Below are 22,218 nucleotides of genomic sequence, written 5' to 3'. Positions count from 1 at the left end.
GGAGCAGATTTCAATGGGCATGTTGGGGAAGGGAATAAAGAGGATGAGGAGGTGATGGGTAGGTACGGTCTCAACAAGAGAAATTTGGAAGGGCAAATGGTGGTAGAGTTTGCAAAAAGAATGGAAATGGCAGTGGTAAATACGTATTTCAAGAAGAAGGAGGAACACAGGGTGACATACAAGAGTGGAGGAAAGTGCACACAGGTGGATTACATCTTAAGCAGGAGATGCAACCTGAAAGAGATTAGTGACTGTAAGGTTGTGGCAGGGGAGAGTGTAGCTCGACAGCATCGATTGGTGGTCTGTTGGATGACTTTAGAGGTGAGGTTGAGGAAGAGAGTGAGGTCTGAACCAAGGACCAGATGGTGGAAGCTGAAGGAGGAAGACTGTTGCGTGAAATTTAGGGAGGAGGTGAGACAGGCGTTGGATGGTGGTAAAGATGGGTGGGATGATTGGGCAATGACAGCAGAAGTTGTGAGGGAGATAGCTAGGAAGGTACTTGGTGTGACATCTGGACAGAGGAAGGAAGATAAGGAGACTTGGTGGTGGAATGAGGAAGTACAGGAAAGTATAAGGAAGAAGGGGTTGGTGAAAAAGAAGAGGGATAGTCAGAGAGATGAAGAAAGTAGGCAGGAGTACAAGGAGTGGTGGCGAAAGGAAAAAAAGAGAGGTGGCAAAGGCCAAGGAAAAGGCATATGACGAGCTGTATGAGAAGTTGGATACAAAAGAAGGGGAAAAGGATTTATACCGATTGGCAAGACAGAGGGACCGAGCTGGGAAGGATGTGCTGCAGGTTCGGGTGATAAAGGACGCAAATGGGAATGTGCTGACGAGCGAGGAGAGTGTGTTGAAAAGGTGGATGGAGTACTTTGAGGAGCTGATGAATGAAGAAAATGAGAGAGAGAAGGTTGGAAGAGGTGGAGATAGTGAATCTGGAAGTGGGGTGGATCAGTAAGGATGAAGTGAGGACTGCTATGAAGAAGATGAAAAGTGGAAAGGCGGTTGGCCCAGATGGTATACCAGTGGAGGCATGGAAGTGTTTAGGAGAGATGGCAGTGGGGTTGTTAACCAGATTGTTTAATAAAGTCTTGGAAAGTGAGAGGATGCCGGAGGAGTGGAGATTAAGTGAACTGGTTCCGATTTTCAAGAATAAGAGTGATGTGCAGAGCTGTGGAAATTACAGAGGGATAAAGTTGTTAAGCCACACCATGAAGTTGTGGGAAAGAGTAGTGGAAGCTAGGTTGAGAGGAGAGGTGACGATCTGTGAGCAGCAATATGGGGTTTATGCCAGGAAAGAGCACCACTGATGCGATGTTTGCTTTGAGAATGTTGATGGAGAAGTATAGGGAAGGCCAGAAGGAGTTACATTGTGTGTTTGTGGATTTAGAGAAAGCTTATGATAAGGTGCCAAGAGAGAAGTTGTGGCATTGTATGAGGAAGTCGGGAGTGGTGGAGAAGTATGTGAGGATCGTGCAGGATATGTATGAGGACAGTGTGACAGCGGTGAGGTGTGCGGTAGGAATGACGGACCGGTTTAAGGTAAAAGTGGGATTGCACCAAGGATCGACTCTGAGCCCTTTCCTGTTTGCAATGGTGATGGACAGGTTGATGGACGAGATCAGACTGGAGTCTCCATGGACTATGATGTTCGCGGATGACATCATGATCTGCAGGAAGAGTCGGGAGCAGGCTGAGGCGAGCCTCAAGTGGTGGAGGTACGCACTGGAGAGAAGGGGAATGATAGTCAGTAGGAGTAAGACGGAGTACATGTGTGTAAATGAGAGGGAGGGTGGTGGTATGGTGCGGTTGCAAGGAGTTGTGGTGGGGAAGGTGGATTGGTTTAAAAACTTGGGATCAACTGTCCAAAGTAACGGAGAGTGTGGGAGAGAAGTGAAAAAGAGAGTTCAGGCAGGATGGAGTGGGTGGAGAAGAGTTGCAGGAGTGATTTGTGACAGAAGGGTAGCTGCAAGAGTGAAGGGGAAAGTATGTAAGACGGTAGTGAGACCAGCTATGTTGTATGGTTTGGAGGCAGTGGCGCTGACAAAAAGACAGGAAGCGGAGCTGGAGGTGGCAGAGTTAAAGATGCTGCGATTCTCATTGGGAGTGACGAGGATGGATAGGATAAGAAATGAGTATATTAGAGGGACAGCGCAGGTAGGACGGTTTGGAGACAAAGTGAGAGAGGCGAGATTGAGATGGTTTGGACATGTGCACAGGAGGGAAGCGGAGTATATCGGGAGAAGGATGTTGAAGATGGAGCCACCAGGCAGGAGGAGAAGAGGAAGGCCAAAGAAGAGGTTCATGGATGCGGTGAGGGCGGACATGCGGGTGGTTGGAGTGTCAATGGAAGATGTGGAGGATCGAGCGAAATGGAGACGGTTGATCCGCTGTGGCGACCCCTAACGGGAGCAGGCCGAAAGAGGAAGAAGAAGATAGATATATATATATATATATATATATATATATATATATATATATATATATATATATATATATATATATATATATATATATATATTGTGATGTCCACGGGACTTGAACAGTCCCGCCAACGTAGAATGAGCCGAAACGATGGAGGCAGTTTATTTATTTATAACCCAAACATGGCGGTTCTAATCGCTCTACTGCAAACGGGACGAGGAAGGTGGCACGAGTCACTTTTCAATGAGTTGATGATGTTCATTTGTTTTTACTATTAACCAGAAATAACAAGACTCGGCAAGAAAAGGGATCCAGGGCGATTCGACGGGATGGTGTGGGATCGGGCGTGGGGAAAAACACAGACAATTCCAATGAATATACAGATCTCAAACCCTCTAAGGCGCCAAGCGCACACACACACACACACACACACACACACACACACACACACACACACACACACACACACACACACACACACACACACACACACACACACACACACACACACACACACACACACACACACACACACACACACACACACCGTAGCTATTTCTGGTGGTCAGGCTGGACCGTGGTGTGGACGCAACTGTCCCTGGATCGGCGTCGGACGAGCTGGCCTTGCTCTCGTCAGGGGGGCAGGAGAAACCGTGGTGCTGTCGACCTCCTGGTCTTGGCCCAAGTCCGCTCACAGCCGCCAGGGAACCAGTTCTGGCGCCAAGTTGCGAGCAGGAGAGGGAGGCAGGTCCGCCCGCCGTTCGACCCCGTACTCCGAGTCAGCAGAACCCCAGAGCCAACCAAGGTGAGGCACGAGGCTCAGCAAGGCTCCAAGACACGATGAAGAACACGATCGAATCAGCACAACAACAAGGACGCTCTCCGCGCAACAGCTTCCACACCAAAAAAAAACACAATCTTTTTGTCCCGATCATCTTCCTCTTCCTTTTCCTTTTCGACCCCGAACAGAACCTTTTTATCCTCCTGACCTCGTCACTTCCAATCGAGCCGTTTTATTGGCCCACCGCCGTCGCCTTCCGCCAATCGTGATCACGGGGCGGAGCCATCCGCTGCACTGTCCTGTGACGTCACGGCCAGCCTCCAGGGACTACTAAAAGGGGTTTACGCAGACACCCTTACCCTATCCCGTGTCCCTATCTAATTACGTGACAATTATCATTTCCCCCTTGAAGAAATGAACATTTACTAGACAACTTATCACCACTGAATTGCTACTTATTACATCGAGATCCTGGTAAACTCGAACAGCATGGCATACCTAATTAAACATCCTAATTACCCTTTGAATGCATACCCCCCCCCTCAAACCTAACAATATATATATATATATATATATATATATATATATATATATATATATATATATATATATATATATATATACTTTTTTTACTTATTTAAAGAAGAAGGCGCTTCCAACCGAAAGTAAAAAACTAGATGGACTCCACTAATTTGAGCAAAAAAGGAGAGCAAACCTGGTCTCAGTTGCAGTCTCCCTACTTAATTACATCGAGATGTCTCCTACACGTCCATTGACCAAACAACTCTATACAATCCTATCTTTCTTATGAAATTCCTTCATCGACCCCACTAACATAACAATATGTTTTACCTTTGTAGAATAACAGCACTCTTTATGTTAAGTGCCCCCATTTTAGTTCAGCAAAAGTATTGGAACATATCAACTTCAAGTAAATTAAAGTACAGCAGTATAATAGTTATTATTTCATTGCTTATCCCTTGCATGTAAGAACTGCATCGAGCATGTGACCAAATGACATCACGAAATTCTTCGTATCTTCCTTTGAGATGCTTTGCCAAACCTTTACTGTAGCCATTATTTTTTAATTATTATTTTGTGATGGGGGGAGGGTGGGGGGGGGTTCTGACGTTGGACTCCTCTTCAGCAAGTGAAATGCATGTTTCAGTGGATCAGGAGATCGACTTGGCCAGTGTTTGGAAGCATTTTTCCAATGAGTACCCAATGAGCTTGGAGACATTTTCTTGTACAGAGGCAGACAAAATGTTTCTGTACATTTCTAAATTAATTCTGCTGCTGCCATCATTAGTTACATCATTAGTTAAAGATGAGTGAGCCAGTTCCAGAGGCAGCCATGCAAGCCAAGCCACGACACTACCGACACGATGCTTCAGACGAGGTAGTATGCCTTAGATCATATGCAGTACCTTCCTTTACAGGTAGTTTACACTTTCAGCTTTCCATTGGTTTGGTAAAGGTTTATCTTGGTCTCATCTGCCCATAAAACTGTTCCAGAACTCTGCTGGCTCACCTCGGTACTTCTTGACAAATTTTAATCTGGCCTTTCTATTTTTGGGGCTGATGAGAAGTTTGCATCTTGTGGTGTAGCCTTTGTAATTCCACAGTCGAAGTCTTCTGCAAACAGTATTGTGACACTTTCACCCCTGCACTCCGCAGGTTCTTGGTGATGTCACTGATGGTTGTTTTGGGTTTTCTTCACAGCTCTGATATTTCTGTTATCAAATGTAGTTTTCCTTGGCCGACCTGGCCATTGATTGCGAAGTATAATAAAGGTTTCTTTCTTTTTCAAGAAATCCCAAATTGTTGTATTTGCTAATCTCAATTTTTGTGTGATGGTTTTAGTTGAGTTATTCTGTTCTTTCAGTTTCCAAATTGTTTGCTTTTCTTTCATAGACAGTTCTCTTGTCTTCATGTTGATTTATGCCTCCTGACTCCAAAGACAGACTCCCAAGGCAAAAGCAAAAGCCAAAACCAAGACGAGACATTCACAGCTCTTTTATGTGTTAGGTGAACAATCAATGCAATAATAAACAACTGAGCAACAAAAAACACCAGTCAGTCATTTGTTGCAATACCTATGTTTATCTAAAATGGGGGGACTGGACATAAAAAGTGCTATTGTTCTACAATGGTAAAAATGTATGCATAGAAATACCAAGAAATAAAAGCTGACCTTCTGTACTCTTGTCTCATATTCATCTTTTGATCTGAAATCCAAATTTCTTGAGAATATAGTAATAATAACAAATTTCACTTCACTGTTCCAACACTTATGGAGGACACTGTATATCCCCAAAACAGTTCTTATCCAATCAATTATCACAAAGTTCAACTCACCTGGAATACTTTGATGTTTTATGGAAAAGGTCTGCTCCACTGCCACTGCGGGACTTCCTTTAGCATATGGACCATCATCTGTTGGGGACAAAGTAAGTTTAAAAAAAAAATTTTTTGATCGGCAGCTTCACAAGATTTATCCAGATAACCTGATTGTAAACAGGAATGGTAATGATTGCACAGTTGCTGCATATCTGAATGTGGTGGTTAGAGTTGGACAGAATGGTTTTAGTACAAGTGTACTCTAATGGTCAAAAGTTTTAGAACACCCCCATTTTTCCAGTTTTTACTGAAATTTAAGCAGTTTAATGTTTCAATGTACTCTGAAATTAAAGCATTGAACAAATAAACAATTGCAGATAAAAAAATAAATCATGGAATCGTTTTGTTGAACAAAATTTAATCTAAATTTTTGACTCGTCAAAGTATCCAGCTTTTGCAGATATCACAGCCGAACATACTCGTGACATTCTTTCTGCAATGAAAATCAAATATTGTTCGGAAAGGTCTTCCCAACACTGTTGCAGAAGTTCCCACAAATGTGTTGCACTTGTAGGTTGCTTTGCTTCCACCCTTCTGGCCAGTTCATCCCAAACCAGCTCGATGGGGTTTAAGTCTAGAGACTGTGCTGGCCATTCCACGATTTGAAGCCTACAGTCTTGCTCTTTTCTAAGGTAGTTCTGACATAGCCTGGAGGTATGTTTTGGGTCATTATCTTTCTGTAGGATGAACCCCTGACAAACTCGGCGAAGACCAGAGGGTATTGCATGGCACTGCAAAATGCTGTGGGAGCGCTTTTGGTTCAGGGTGCCAGTCACTCTGTGCAAGTCGCCGACTCTGGATCCAGCAAAAGAGCCCCAGATCATCACGTTTACTCCTCCATGTTTGACAGTTGGTGTCACACACTGAGGAACCATCCTTTCACCTACTCGATGATGTACAAAAACCCTGCGTGATGAACCGTAGATTTAAAATTTTGATTAATCGGTCCATAAGACCTTCTTCCAGTTTTCAGGAGACCACTGGTGGTGCTTCATGGCCCAGACAAGCCTCTTTTTCTTATTTTACCATCTTAGCAATGGCTTTCTTCCTGGCACTCGACCTGTCAAACCTGCAGCTCGAAGTCTTCTCTTCACAGTTGAAACTGAGACTTCCTTACTTTGACCAGTGTTAAACTGTGCTTGAAGTTGCTGTCCTGTGAGCCGCCTATCACGCAAGCTGTTGACTCTCAGAAACTTGTCTTCTGATTGTGTTGCAGCTTTGGTTCTGCCAGACCTCTTCGTGTCAGAGTTTCCTCCAGTTTCCAAATGCCTTTAGATGGTGTAGGAAACTGTACTCACTAACACTTTGGCTTCCTTACAATTTCTCTAAAGGAAAGACCTACACTTTCAGGGTTATAATGGTATGTCTGTTGGTTCACGAGCGCCAGCCAGAGTGACCACTATATTCGTTATGTCTGTGTGTCTGTGTGTATGCATGTCTGTCTGTCTGTCTGTCCAGAGCACACCTTCGTGGGATGTGATCCGATTTGGATGAAACTTGAATATGATGTTGATATCAATGCCTAGTGTTGTCTTCCTCGCGATGGGCATCCCACGCCCATTGTGGGCGGCACCACACCCACTTGTACTTTTTGTTATTTTGTCATATTTTTTCTCTTTTTTTTTTTCTCGAAATTCCCGTAATGTAATCCTGCGCATTCCGCCCTATACTCATTGTTTGTCCACCTTCCCTTGTCTTGGCCTTCAGCTCCATTGTTGGCGTCTCCAACCCCTCTCCGCTGTTCCTTTTCTCCTGTCACGTCCTGATCCGTTCAGCGTTCTCGTAATAGAACGGGTGCTCTAGCACGAGCCTAGACTATGTCGGCAAAAAAACAAAAAAAAATCTCTATTTCCAGCTTTGGTCAACAATCAGAACCATTTACAAGCATAACCTCGAGGAGGGGTGTTGACCATTAACAGGACTGAGAGATAACTTTCAAACCGTGGTTTCTTCACATTGCAAGAGGCAGCTTGATTTGAACATTTAGGTCTCAGGAACTCTTTTAAGATCATCTTACACGTCCATCATGCATGGTCCATATTTGAGAATATGGGAAATGTGATCTCTTCTGCTGTTGCTTTCACAGGCCAAAAACCCCGTGGAGTTTCATTGGCAAAGTGATTGCCATTGCTCTCCAGGGCATACAAAGGCGTCAACAATCAACATTGCCATCTGCACGCTGCAGGCTAAATGGCTTCACCCCGAGTAGTATGCTACACCCTCTGGGAATATGGCCGACAAGGACGACAAACCCATGCAGGTTCTCCCTGGGTGAGCTGAATGGAAAAAAAAGCCATTTGGTTGGTGGTGGACGTGGGGAGAGGGGTAAGGGGTAGGGGCGGGGGTCACGTTCGTCAGCTTCTCTTTGCAGTGGATCACTTTATACATTTCCTGAGAAGCCGATGAAAACAAAATGCTTACCGTGGCGCACAACATTGATGCGCAGATAAATAAATCAGTGAAGGTGTGTTGGTGTCAGGGTGTTGGTGTGTCGCTTAATCGGTATCCAAGGTAAATGTGGATACCTCTGAATAAGTACGTCAAGTCTACTTCATATTTATTTAGTAATACCTTTTCTGAGTTTAATAGATGTTTTGCTCAGTTTCAGGTGCATTCAAACATTAATCATTACATTGAGACACTACACACACACACACACACACACACACACACACACACACACACACACACACACACACACACACCGTTGTTGAGCTCAACGAGTGCCTCGCATACGTTTCATGAAGAGCAGGTACAAGGATTACTATCTTACCTGCATCAGCGTTTACATGATCCCACACGAACCGACACAGCATCGTCCCAGGTCTGCCCGAGACTCCGCTGGTAAATACGAAAGGACGTCTCAGGCTCGGCGGCAGGTTGAACCGAGCGGAGACGGCGAGGAACGAATCTGCTCCCCGAGGGCGTTTCTTTGTCACTCATGCAGCCAGAAATGCGGTCCACACGCACGTCTCAAACACCTGATAAACCTCCAACGGGCAGGGAACCTCCAACGGGCAGGGAACCTCCAACGGGCAAGGAACCTTCAACGGGCAAGGAACCTCCAACGGGCAAGGTCAGCTGAGCCGGGGGGTCCTGAAATCACTCTGCGTGAATATTCAGATTCCCATACCTGACTTGGGCAGGGTGATGTCAGCCAACTGCATGTTCACCCGGCGGGGTGATGTCAGCCATCTTGCACGTTCACCTGGCAGGGTGATGTCAGCGAACTGCACGTTCACCTGGCGGGGTGATGTCAGCCAACTGCATGTTCACCCGGCGGGGTGATGTCAGCCAACTGCATGTTCACCTGGTGGGGTGATGTCAGCCAACTGCATGTTCACCTGGCGGGGTGATGTCAGCGAACTGCACGTTCACCTGGCGGGGTGATGTCAGCCAACTGCATGTTCACCTGGCGGGGTGATGTCAGCCAACTGCATGTTCACCTGGCGGGGTGATGTCAGCCAACTGCATGTTCACCTGGCGGGGTGATGTCAGTCAACTGCATGTTCACCCAGCGGGGTGATGTCAGCCAACTGCATGTTCACCTGGCAGGTTGATGTCAGCCAACTGCATGTTCACCTGGTCGGGTGATGTCAGCCAACTGCATTTTCACCCGGCGGGGTGATGTCAGCCAACTGCATGTTCAACTGGCAGGTTGATGTCAGTCAACTGCATGTTCACCTGGCGGGGTGATGTCAGCCAACTGCATGTTCACCTGGCGGGGTGATGTCAGCCAACTGCATGTTCACCTGGCGGGGTGATGTCAGCCAACTGCATGTTCACCCGGCGGGGTGATGTCAGCCAACTGCATGTTCACCTGGCGGGGTGATGTCAGCCAACTGCATGTTCACCCGGCGGGGTGATGTCAGCCAACTGCATGTTCACCTGGCGGGGTGATGTCAGCCAACTGCATGTTCACCTGGCAGGTTGATGTCAGCCAACTGCATGTTCACCTGGCGGGGTGATGTCAGCCAACTGCATGTTCACCTGGCAGGGTGATGTCAGCCAACTTGCACGTTCACCATTTCCCATACCTGGGCAGACTGATCTCACCTGATGCAGTTTGCATGCAAGTTTTACCGGTGGATCAAACGGGCTGATGTTACCAGCATCAACCGTCTCCAAACGGCTGGACCCGTCACTACATACGAAGGTTAAGATTGGTTCTTCTTGGTCACGATCCTGGGGTGCGTTCCATTAGCAAGCGGCTTGTTCTCGCTTTCCAAGCCAGTCGTTCCGTATCAACCGCTTTGCAAACCACTCGCTTAGCTGATCGGCAAGCAGAGCAAGCGATCAAGTGAGAAGCTTCGTTGTGTTAGCAAAATGGCCGCCATAGTCGAATTAAAAACGATTATTACAATCAATTAAAAGTTCAGAGGGAGTTCCAGGATTTCTGTGGAAAGGGGGAGGGGGGCAGAATATCAGGGAAGGTGTAAAAAGAGCACCTGTATGCATGCAACTCAATTCAGGTAACCAGCCAAAAAGGTTTGAGGCGTCGATGGGATGTTGTTACCTCCACCACCGAAGGTGAAGGAGGTTATGTCCTCACCCCTTTCTGTCTGTTTGTGTACAGGATATCTCAAAACGTTGTGGACGGATTCAGATAAATCTTGGTGGACACGTTGGATGTGTGACAAGGACGAATTGATCAATTTTGGTGAAGATCCGAATCTGGATCTGGATACGAGAGTTATATAATTTTCTAAGTGATTCTTCACAATTGAGAGATTGGGCCAAAAACGTACAGCATGATATTTGAATCATGTATTGGGCCCGATATGTTCTCGTGGATCAGGTACTACGTGGTGGAGGTATGCGCTCCACCGAGCACACTTCGAGTTGGAAATGAGCAGATGTCGTAATATTTAGACGTTTTACATGAGATTGCACAAGCTTGAGAGAAGGCAAAGGACCATCATTTATGAAAAGTAAAACCAATGTGACACATGCTTGGTGCGTGTGAAAAAAAAACCTTAAATCCGTCACCATTTTTATCTCGCATCAACTCCCAATACACCTTGGAACCGTAACGTGTTAATTGGTTTATTGGCACCTTCGCACAAGTGCTGTGCTGTGTTGATGGCCCTCGTTAAAATATCCTGTTGCCTCTGAGACAATGAGGACAGGTTGCCTGTGACGTCATAATGCAGCACAGAGTTGTGATTGTGTTCCCGGCAATCATGAGCATCTTGAGCAAACATCGCTTTGAATTTCCTTTTCTGGAGTAACGATCAGTTGAATAAGCTTAGACAATGCAACACAAGCATTGCGGTGCAAGGAGTCTTCGACACAGGTGGAGAGATCGCTCGTTCGGTTCATTGACCTTGTGCCCTATCCGAGCCCCAGAACCGCATCACATTGAGATCGTGCTCATATCGTCCAAAACCGAAGTTCAGATGAGGATAGCCGGCTTTACATCTCCATACAAAAAGACAACGGCTCCCTCTCACGGGACTGCACCAAACAACGTCAAGTCTTCGCGGAATCGGACCAAGATTGGTCTCCATGAAAGCCGGCTGCTAGATACAATATTCTTGTCAAATTATGCACAATATTCTTAAAAATCACATCATAAGTATATAATGATGAAAGAGTTTAATAATTATTTCACCAATCACGAATGATGTTTCAAGCAACATGTTTGCATTTGAGTTGCGGACGGAATGGTCTTTCAATCTGCGATAAATCAACCATCAGTTACCTGATTCTGGTGAACGGTCAAAACTTCCCTGAACTAGCGGTGCTCACCTGCGTAGACGCACTCAGCATCCTCACAATGCTCGTGGTAGTCCTCTCTTTGGTGGTACTTGAGTGCTCGCTGCCTCTTCACAGATCTCCTGACGTGCTTCAGCAGCTGTAGGAACCTCTCCATGTTTTCGCTGCTTATCCCAAACGCCTTCACCAGCGACGTGCCTCTGGCGCTCCTGCTGGCTCCATCTGGGGCAGTTTCCATTCACCAAAGAGAGTCACTCCATTGCGTGGCTGGCATCCCCCTAGCACCGAGCTCGTCCGGAAAGCTTTTGTTCCCTTTCCGAGCATTCAATCCGAAATGCAAATCAGGTCTGTCAAGGTCCACATATCACCGATCTCCAAAGGGTGTGACTACCGGCAAACCGCAGATTCCACAAGGCAATGCAAGTCCGGGACTTGGCGTGTCAGGGCGAAAGATGATGCAATCCCTGGTAGGCACAAAACATGCACAGACTTCAAGTCAAGAGATACCGCAGCGGTGAGCACGACTATGGACCAACGGAGGATGACACCAACACTGAGACGCCGTTTTCAATGCGCAGTTCCTTCACTGCTGCACTTTTGATGAGCACCTTGGTGAACCCTTTGTGGAGATGGACGACAAAGGTTTCCTTCTTATCTGGAAGTCTCCGAAACACGAACTGGAGATCATTTCCATCAGGGATGAAGGGCGTGGAGAACAACAAATGAAATGTGAAAATGTGGGAACAAATCCACGAAGCCGTCTCTGAATCTTTTGGACTCGTTTTCTCCGGCACTTCCCGGACGTGCGATTCTGTGCCGGCTATCTCTAGGATCGCATTTAAAAAGGAAATGGCACGGCAAAGCCATTTCAGATACCCTGCGAAACAGCCCTGCCAGTAGAAAGAACCAATCTCACACACACACACACACACACACACACACACACACACACACACACACACACACACACACACACACACACACACACACACACACACACACACACACACACACACACACACACCATTATTTACTCCTGGTGGAAACTCAGGCCACGTTCCACATCCCCAATGTCAATGGTATAATCCAATGGTTGGGCGAGCAGGTCACCGTTTATCCCAAAAGGCTGTTTTCACACTCACTGCTGAAAATATACATGTGACATGAAAATAACATCAATATACTCGAGTGGTGGATAGATTATGGTTAGATTATAACACGACAATGAAATGTTTATTTGTACACAAGTTTGAGGTGAGGTGACAGGGGGGATTACAGGTGATGCATCAACAGTGGGGCAGCAGGTGGACACAAGGACAAGAAAGGGATGAATGAACAACAAAATGAGAAAGAGAAAGAGACAGACAGACAGACAGACAGACAGACAGAAAACCAAATCCCACACAACATTCTACATAAAATTGGTGTTTAAAACAGATTGGTGTATAAACTCGCATTTACCAAGCTGATCATCATGACCTTTACATCATGATCTCATGATGGTTCTGAGATCGCAGGTCCAAATCCCATTTACTGTTCAATTATCAATGTCTACCAACGTAATTCAATGATGCTTTGTTGCATTGTATTGTATTGTAATAATGTATTTACAAATGGTCCTTCATAAGACAGGACTCAACTTTAACTGAATAAATCTCAGGTGGTCATCAAGACATTTATTTGTGTGGAACCTTGGGGGAAATCCCATAATTATGTGCGGAACCTTGGTGGAAGTCCCATAATTATGTGCGGAACCTTGGTGGAAATCCCATAATTATGTGTGGAACCTTGGTGGAAATCCCATAATTATGTGTGGAACCTTGGTGGAAATCCCATAATTATGTGTGGAACCTTGGTGGAAATCCCATAATTATGTGTGGAACCTTGGTGGAAATCCCATAATTATGTGTGGAACCTTGCTGGAAATCCCATAATTGTGTGTGGAACCTTGGTGGAAATCTTATAATGGTGTGTGGAACCTTGGTGGAAATCCCATAATGGTGTGTGGAACCTAGGTGGAAATCCCATAATTGTGTGTGGAACCTTGGTGGAGTTCCCATAATTGTGTGGAACCTTGGTGGAGTTCCCATAATTGTGTGTGGAACCTTGGTGGAGTTCCCATAATTGTGTGGAACCTTGGTGGAAATCCCATAATTGTGTGTGTGTAACCTTGGTGGAAATCCTATAATGATGTCTGGAACCTTGGTGGAAATCACATTATTATGTGTGAAACCTTGGTGGAAATCCCATAATTGTGTGTGGACCTTTGGTGGAAATCCCATAATTGTGTGTGGAGCCTTGGTGGAAATCCTATAATGATTTGTTGAACCTTGGTGGAAATCCCATAATTGTGTGTGGAACCTTAGTGGAAATCCTATAATTGTGTGTTGAACCTTGGTGGAAATCCCATAATGATGTGTGGAACCTGGGTGGAAATCCCATAATGATGTGTGGAAATCCCATAATGATGTGCGGAACCTTGGTGGAAATCCCATAATGATGTGCAGAACCTTGGTGGAAATCCCATAATGATGTGTGGAACCTGGGTGGAAATCCCATAATGATGTGCAGAACCTTGGTGGAAATCCCATAATTATGTGCAGAACCTTGGTGGAAATCCCATAATGATGTGCAGAACCTTGGTGGAAATCCCATAATGATGTGTGGAACCTGGGTGGAAATCCCATAATGATGTGCGGAACCTTGGTGGAAATCCCATAATGATGTGCAGAACCTTGGTGGAAATCCCATAATGATGTGCGGAACCTTGGTGGAAATCCTATCATTGTGTGTGGAACCTTGGTGGAAATCCCATAATGATGTGTGGAACCTGGGTGGAAATCCCATAATGATGTGCGGAACCTTGGTGGAAATTCCATTATGATGTGCAGAACCTTGGTGGAAATCCCATAATTGCGTGTGGAACCGTGGTGGAAATCCCATAATGATGTGCGGAACCTTGGTGGAAATCCTATCATTGTGTGTGGAACCTTGGTGGAAATCCCATAATGATGTGTGGAACCTGGGTGGAAATCCCATAATGATGTGCAGAACGTCAGTGGAAATCCCATAATGATGTGCAGAACCTCAGTGGAAATCCCATAATGATGTGCAGAACCTCAGTGGAAATCCGATAATGATGTGTGGAACCTTGGTGGAAATCCCATAATTATGTGCGGAACCTTGGTGGAAATCCCATAATTATGTGTGGAACGTTGGTGGAAATCCCATAATGTGTGGAACCTTGGTGGAAATCCCATAATGATGTGCAGAACCTTGGGGCCTTTGTGGAAATCCCACAATTGTGTGTGGAACCTTGGTGGAAATCCCATAATGATGTGCGGAACCTTGGTGGAAATCCCATAATGATGTGTGGAACCTTGGTGGAAATCCCATAATTGTGTGTGGAACCTTGGTGGAAATCCCATAATTGTGTGTGGAACTTTGGTGGAAATCCCATAATTGTGTGTGCAACCTTGGTGGAAATCCCATTTTTTGATGTGGAACCTTGGTGGAAATCCTATAATGATGTGTGGAACCTTGGTGGAAATCCCATAATTGTGTGTGGAACCTTGGTGGAAATCCCACAATGATGTGTGGAACCTTGGTGGAAATCCCTTAATGATGTGCAGAACCTTGCTGGAAATTTTTTAATCATGTGTGGAACCTTGGAGGAAATCCCATAATGATGTGCAGAACCTTGGTGGAAATCCCATAATTATGTGCAGAACCTTGGTGGAAATCCCATAATGTGTGGAACCTTGGTGGAAATCCCATAATGATGTGCGGAACCTTGGCGCCTTGGTGGAAATACCATAATTGTGTGTGGAACCTTGGTGGAAATCCCATAATGATGTGCGGAACCTTGGTGAAAATCCAATAATTATGTGCAGAACCTTGGTGGAAATCCCATAATTATGTGCAGAACCTTGGTGGAAATCCCATAATGATGTGCAGAACCTTGGTGGAAATCCCATAATTATGTGCAGAACCTTGGTGGAAATCCCATAATGTGTGGAACCTTGGTGGAAATCCCATAATGATGTGCGGAACCTTGGCGCCTTGGTGGAAATACCATAATTGTGTGTGGAACCTTGGTGGAAATCCAATAATTATGTGTGGAACCTTGGTGGAAATCCCATAATTATGTGTGGAACCTTGGTGGAAATCCCATAATTATGTGTGAAACCTTGGTGGAAATCCCATAATTATGTGCGGAACCTTGGTTGAAATCCCATAATGTGTGGAACCTTGGTGGAAATCCCATAATTGTATGTGGAACCTTTGTGGAAATCCCATAATGAGGTGAGGAAAGATGCTGTAAAAATGGCTTTTGCGGATTACTAAATTGATATTTTGTTTCATGTTTTGAAGATTTGAGATGAAAACAGTATGAACATGTCAAAAAGCAACAAAATATTTTTAGTGACAAATACACAGAACTGTATAATTTAATGGATAATAATTGTCAATTACTCCGTAGCCATCTGGCGAGTTACAACATTACATAATCCTAATGAAGGAAACATTTAGCAGACATGATGTTTGAGAGTGCTTCGGGGTCCACAGTGACATGCGACCAGCATGGGTCACACAGCTCCTGGTTAGGGCAGGAATTTGGAAATTCACCAGGGTCATTACTACTACTACTCTGACTAGTCACAGTTACTCCCACCATTTATGGAGGGATAATATGGCCCAAGTCTCATTAACCAGCTGGCCAAGCCTGATGTTCGACTCGGTGGTGGCGCAGTATTTTGAAATTCGGACAGTGTGCCGCGCACAATGGTTTACTTTTGCAAAGAACACTTGGGAATGTTCACGTCCACCAGCAAACATCTGCAGCTGAACATCCGATCCAACAGACGGTGACATTATTGATGCGCATGAGGCACCAGGATGACAGTTTATACTTTGGTCGGGAATCAAACCTCGAGAAGATAGCTTGAAGAAGAATTCTCATCATCTGTGAGCTACTGCTGCCATATGTGTAACCGATGTGAATATAATTTGACAAATGGGGCTTTTTAGTCCCGAGGAGCAGTTGAAAGCAACCGGTGATGGTTGATGGAAGGATAACAAGCTCACCGTGGGGTGCTGGGGAATGAACAGGATAGGTAAGGCTTTGCACACTCGTGCTGTAGCTCAATTGGAAATCTCTGCACACTTTGAAGGAATTTTGCTGGGAGGTCAACAGCAAACAATCCACAATATTCCTTGCTCACAAAAGGGGGTCACCTATTTATTATGTACTTGAAAATACCACCCTTCACTTCGCTGATGGAAATATCCAGGGGGGGGGGAGAAAAAGAGGAGAGAGGGAACGAGGGGTGGGGGAGAGAGGGGGTGGAGAAGAGAGGAGGAGTGGGGGAGCGAGGAGGAGTGGGGGAACGAGGAGGAGTGGGAGAACGAGGAGGAGTGGGAGAACGAGGAGGAGTGGGAGAACGAGGAGGAAGGGAGGAAGGGAAGGCAGAAGTGTGGGGGAGCATTAATTACAATTCATACTGTTTCATAAAATTGGAAACAAAATAATAGAATAATAGTGAAGATGGAAACAAAATAATATCTGAAATACATTTTCTACCGTTCATACTATAAATACTGTCCGGAGATAAACACCGTCCGGAAATATACATCTTCCGGGCACAAACACCGCCCAGACATGTCCGGAAATAAATACCATCTGGAGACAACAGCTATGACAGATTCGGAAATAAACACCGCGTGGAGACAACCACCGCCCAGACATGTCGGGAGGCAAACTCCCGTCCAGACAAAAACACCACCCAGACACACCCGGAGACAAACCCCGCCTGGACACATAGAGCCAAACACTGCCCGGATACCTCTGGAGACAAACAAACACCACCTGGACAGGTATGGAGAAAAAACAAAGACCACCAGGACATGTCCAGAGAAAAACAAAGACCACCCAGCCAGGTCTGGAGACAAACACTGCCCAGACACGACTGGAGACAAACAAACACAGCCTTGACATATCCGGTGATAAACAATGCCCGGACACGTCCAGACATAATCACCACCCAGAAACGTCCCAAGGCAAAGAGAGAAAAGATGTGTGGAAGGGTAATGCAATGTATTACAATGGGGCAAAGCAAAGATGGGACAGCGAGAGAGATGGGTGGGGGAAGGGGAGTTAACAGAGACAAAATGTTGTACTTTATAAACAAAACACACACATACAATCGTCGTGTGACAGATGCAAACAAAAAAAAAACAGCTCTGTAATTGAGAAAACACGTTAATACGGTGAACAGCTCGGAAATCGGGTGTTATCAAATGTATTTTGATATGGAACTCACAAAGAGAAACCATTTAACCTTTGTAAAGCACACCCTGTTCATATAAAATAACCAATTGCTTTAGAAACAGTCACGAGGACAAAGGAAAACGTGATCGATCGTACGGTGTTGAGGTTAAAAGTTAAACCCTCCACCACCCGTCATCATCATCATAAGATACAGGATGAAACTTTGGCACCACGGCGCCAGTAAACAAGCATGCAGGTTTGCACACACACACACACACACACACACACACACACACACACACACACACACACACACACACACACACACACACACACACACACACACACACACACATACACGGAGAGTCCCTTTACAGATCCAAATCTACCCATCTGTACCTCTACCTTGAAGCAATTGCCGACTGTACATCCCGGGACATGAACTGTACCGGTCGTCCGTCGGGTGCGAGACAAATGGCTTAAGAACTCAAGCAAGCACTCTAATTAAAAGGATGAGAAAGAACAGCTGGCGTGGCAAGCAATAGCAAGCTCATTGGTAATGGCACATACCTGCAAAAAACCCCCCGAATCATCAGTTTCTTAACATTTTCAGATTTCACTCCAGATAGAGTTATTTAGTCCATGTGATGTGATCCTCCAAACTTAAATTATATTCTGATTATACACTTTAATTAGTCCGTGAGAGTCCTCCCCCACCTTGAGGGGGCACTACACGATACACATTTACATAGAGAATTTTCATGCCTCCCTCTCCACCAAAGACCACTGGCACCGGCAAAGATGAAAATGTGGGAAATGGATGCAGGAAAACGTGTGGAATAAGAAAAGGGCGTATAGGATTTCTAACAACACACGCGCAACGCATATCTGCTCACATGGGTACAAAATACTTTAAAACAGAATACTAAGAGATAACTACAGTAGCTGTACTCTGTGTATGCGTTTCTTTCTCGGGGATCCAAAACTGCAACAATATATTGTGACGATTGAGAGTGCAGGGTGGACTTGGTGCACCCCCCCCTCCCCTTCCACATATAATACAGATAAAAGTACAAACACAAATGTTAGTGTTAGTTATCTCTTTAGTATTTTGCTCCAAAGTTAGGTAAATTGTATTTATGTGACAAATATGCGTTGCGCATGTGAGCAGAAAGGGTTTTGTTCCCTTCCACCCCTTTTATATTTCTGTCTCTCTACATCTCTTTACTTCTCTGTCTTTTTGTCTGTCACACCATTCCCTCCCATTCAAAAGACAACGCGAAAACCCCCAGCCGCCGGTGCTACCACATCAGAAGCGCAGGGAAACAAGGTGGAGACAGACGGTGATGGAGTTTGTTCGCAGGTTCGATTGAGCGCCTGCCCACAGACTGGAGGAGAATAATAGGGCAGAGTTCTCTCAATTCTCTCTCTCTCTCTCTCTGAACACATCATAGGAGCCTGAAGTAGAGAGAGACGTTTTCGCATGAGATTTTTCGAGTCGTTCTTGCGAAGTTTCACATCTTTTGCATTTCATTCCGCACCTCACGCTTTCTTATTGTCCACATGCATCTTTCTCCAAATATGTTCCCTTGGACCACCACACTTCTTCTTCATCAGCTTTCTTCCACATGTTCACTCCATGGATTTGCAACGACAGTCTGGCGCACCACTCTCGATGCCAAAATAGCCCCACGCTGTCTTCCAAAGACTCCGACAACCCTCAAATCGGGCGGACGAGTCCTCCGAAGCCGAGCAGAGCATCGGAGTGCTGTCGACAGAGGGAAGCAATGAGGCACAAGGTACGGTTGTCCGGCTGTGGACACAATAACAGGTCCGCTGGGGCACATATCAGACCCCAATCTTTTCTACCCTTACCGTCTCTATCTCCTCATGCCCCAAAGGTCTCTGTTTTTTACATGGTTGTACATGGCACCAATACCGTATTCCATGGTAAGTGAATGTTGCAAGTGTACCGGGGTGGGTATGTTCAGTGGTGGTAAGGAGACATGTATATGTGCTTGTTTTTTTGCTTGTGATGCCATTTATTGATCGTTTCCATCATTTCTGAAGTCACAATTTTTCCCGCCATTTTCTCATTTGTTTCACCCCACCATTCCTCCAGTTTCTTTTCTTGCCTGTGTAATAAGTTCATGAAAATGTTGATACACGTCTTGATTCATCCTGCTGGTGGTTGGTCCGAAATAGTGTTCCAGGGGGAAATTGTTCAGAGACTCTAGTTTCCACCAGGCTGAGCAGTTTCCATTTTGTCTGAGGACAAGTTAAGAGTGTGTAACTTCGTTATCTCAATACAAGTCTGCAATGTGTCCATTTATTGTGTTTTTGTCAATATTTGCATTCTCTTGTTATAAACAAATGTGCTATAAATGCACCCAGCTCGTAGCGCATTTTCTCTATTGGTCCACCAGAGTCTGCATGCAGTGCAGCCGGGAAGTTATGCCCTATGTAATTTTCTCTTATTAGCCGATGCACACTCAAAGCTCCACTTGGCTGCACCTGATCCGGTGAGTAATTAGAGTATGCATCGAGAGCACAAGACCCCCTTTGGAGTGGCCATCCACATGTCAGGTATCACACGAGGTAGTGTAACCCTGCAGAATTACCAGCACCAATCGGCGCTGCTTAACAACCCACTGGAGCACCAAGATATTTGTTACTGGTGGCCTCAGGACCAGGTGTTCGGGAGGAACTCGAGCACTTCCCCTCGTGGTGAAACTCGAACCATGGATACGCAACAATAAAATAAATAATCAGTGTAACCCCCCCCCCCACCCTTTTTCCTTAAGAACCGCCTCAACTCCCTGTAGGATTGATTTTGTTTATGGATTATGTTTGAGTCAATGAGTCAATCTTTACCCAACAGTGTTGTGATGCACTCCTGAGCATAGTCAGACTGCTCACATAAATTTTTATCTTTCTCTCAAATGTATTCACACTTTATTTATTCTGTTAAAACAAAGGGTTGGTCAATAATAACTTCAATTAACTAGACAATATGGATACATATCTGCAATTTGATGACAAGTTTGTGTTTCAAATCATGATTTGAGAATGCCTGGCATTGATTTAAATCAGGGGTTCTCAAACGTTTTCTCAATGCTTACCCCTTGTCATCAGACGATTGACCGGTACCCGCATCATGGAAACATATCGAATATAAAATGGTATAACATGCTTGAACCAGGGCAAAGATAGATGTTTCAATGATACTCAGTTAAATAACTTCAAAGTATTATTTGATGTAGGCCAACTAACTCATGAAACTGAGTGTGAGGGACATGCTTGTTTTGTCAAAAACAGTTTCTCAACGTGAGGTGCAGTTTGGGATAAGGAAACAAGAAGGTCATCGTCCGCATTAATTCGGGCACAATGTTGAAGGCACAGAGAAAAGTCGTGCTGCAGGAATGGGGGCGGGGGGGAATGGTTGATGAACCAAGTATTTGTGAGTTTGACAGATATAGGAAGGAAACCTTGTGAATAAGAAGAAGAAGAAGAGAGGAATAGACTGAGATAAAGAAGAACACATGAGATGTTCCTGACCTAGAAATGAGGCATATGAAGCATTTTAAAGTGTTATTAAAAACTTTTAAAGGAAGAAGCAAATTAATTCAATTTGGAGGCATGTTAGATGGGGGGGGAAAGAGAGAAAGAAAGAGAGAGAAAGAAAGCGAGAGAGAGAGAAAGAAAGCGAGCGAGAGAGAGAAAGCGAGCGAGAGAGAGAAAGAAAGCGAGCGAGAGAGAGAAAGAAAGCGAGCGAGAGAGAGAAAGAAAGCGAGCGAGAGAGAGAAAGAAAGCGAGCGAGAGAGAGAAAGAAAGCGAGAGAGAGAGAAAGAAAGCGAGAGAGAGAGAAAGAAAGCGAGAGAGAGAGAGAAAGAAAGCGAGAGAGAGAGAGAAAGAAAGCGAGAAAGAGAGAGAAAGAAAGCGAGAAAGAGAGAGAAAGAAAGCGAGAAAGAGAGAGAAAGAAAGCGAGAAAGAGAGAGAAAGAAAGCGAGAAAGAGAGAGAAAGAGAGCGAGAAAGAGAGAGAAAGAGAGCGAGAAAGAGAGAGAAAGAGAGCGAGAAAGAAAGCGAGAAAGAGAGCGAGAAAGAAAGCGAGAAAGAGAGCGAGAAAGAAAGCGAGAAAGAGAGAGAAAGAAAGCGAGAAAGAAAGCGAGAGAAAGAAAGCGAGAAAGAGAGAGAAAGAAAGCGAAAAAGAGAGAGAAAGAAAGCGAGAAAGAGAGAGAAAGAAAGCGAGAAAGAAAGCGAGAAAGAGAGAGAAAGAGAGAGAAAGAGAGAGAAAGAGAGAGAGAGAGAGAGAAAGAAAGCGAGAAAGAGAGAGAAAGAAAGCGAGAAAGAGAGAGAAAGAAAGCGAGAAAGAGAGAGAAAGAAAGCGAGAAAGAGAGAGAAAGAAAGCGAGAAAGAAAGCGAGAAAGAGAGAGAAAGAGAGAGAAAGAGAGAGAAAGAGAGAGAAAGAGAGAGAAAGAGAGAGAAAGAGAGAGAAAGAGAGAGAAAGAGAGAGAAAGAAAGCGAGAAAGAAAGAGAGAAAGAAAGCGAGAAAGAAAGCGAGAAAGAAAGCGAGAAAGAAAGCGAGAAAGAAAGCGAGAAAGAAAGCGAGAAAGAAAGCGAGAAAGA

At 45.1% G+C, this 22,218-nt stretch overlaps 1 protein-coding gene across 3 annotated transcripts in view; it reads right to left on the bottom strand.

Moving 5' to 3' along the window:
- The window catches only part of LOC147014919 (glutamate receptor-interacting protein 1-like), a 91,364-nt gene extending 79,202 nt beyond the window's left edge, over positions 1 to 12,162 (bottom strand). For 2 of the 3 annotated variants that reach the window (XM_085853388.1, XM_085853390.1), the window contains exons 1-2: positions 11,354 to 12,162; positions 5,561 to 5,638 (exon numbers count right to left, since the gene is read on the bottom strand). In XM_085853388.1, the coding sequence (XP_085709514.1) occupies positions 5,561 to 5,638; positions 11,354 to 11,558 (283 nt within the window). In that variant the 5' untranslated portion in view covers positions 11,559 to 12,162. The remainder of the gene's footprint in view (positions 1 to 5,560; positions 5,639 to 11,353) is intronic. The other variant, XM_085853389.1, reaches the window with a different exon arrangement.
- Between the last annotated feature and the right edge of the window lie 10,056 nt (positions 12,163 to 22,218).

The sequence above is a fragment of the Eptatretus burgeri genome, chromosome 13, assembly GCF_056783735.1.
Source record: "Eptatretus burgeri isolate ZD-2024b chromosome 13, Ebu_testis_v1, whole genome shotgun sequence".
NCBI classification, from domain to species: Eukaryota; Metazoa; Chordata; class Myxini; order Myxiniformes; family Myxinidae; genus Eptatretus; species Eptatretus burgeri.
Note: the sequence above shows the minus strand (reverse complement) of the source record. Positions and strands in the feature narration are given on the sequence as shown.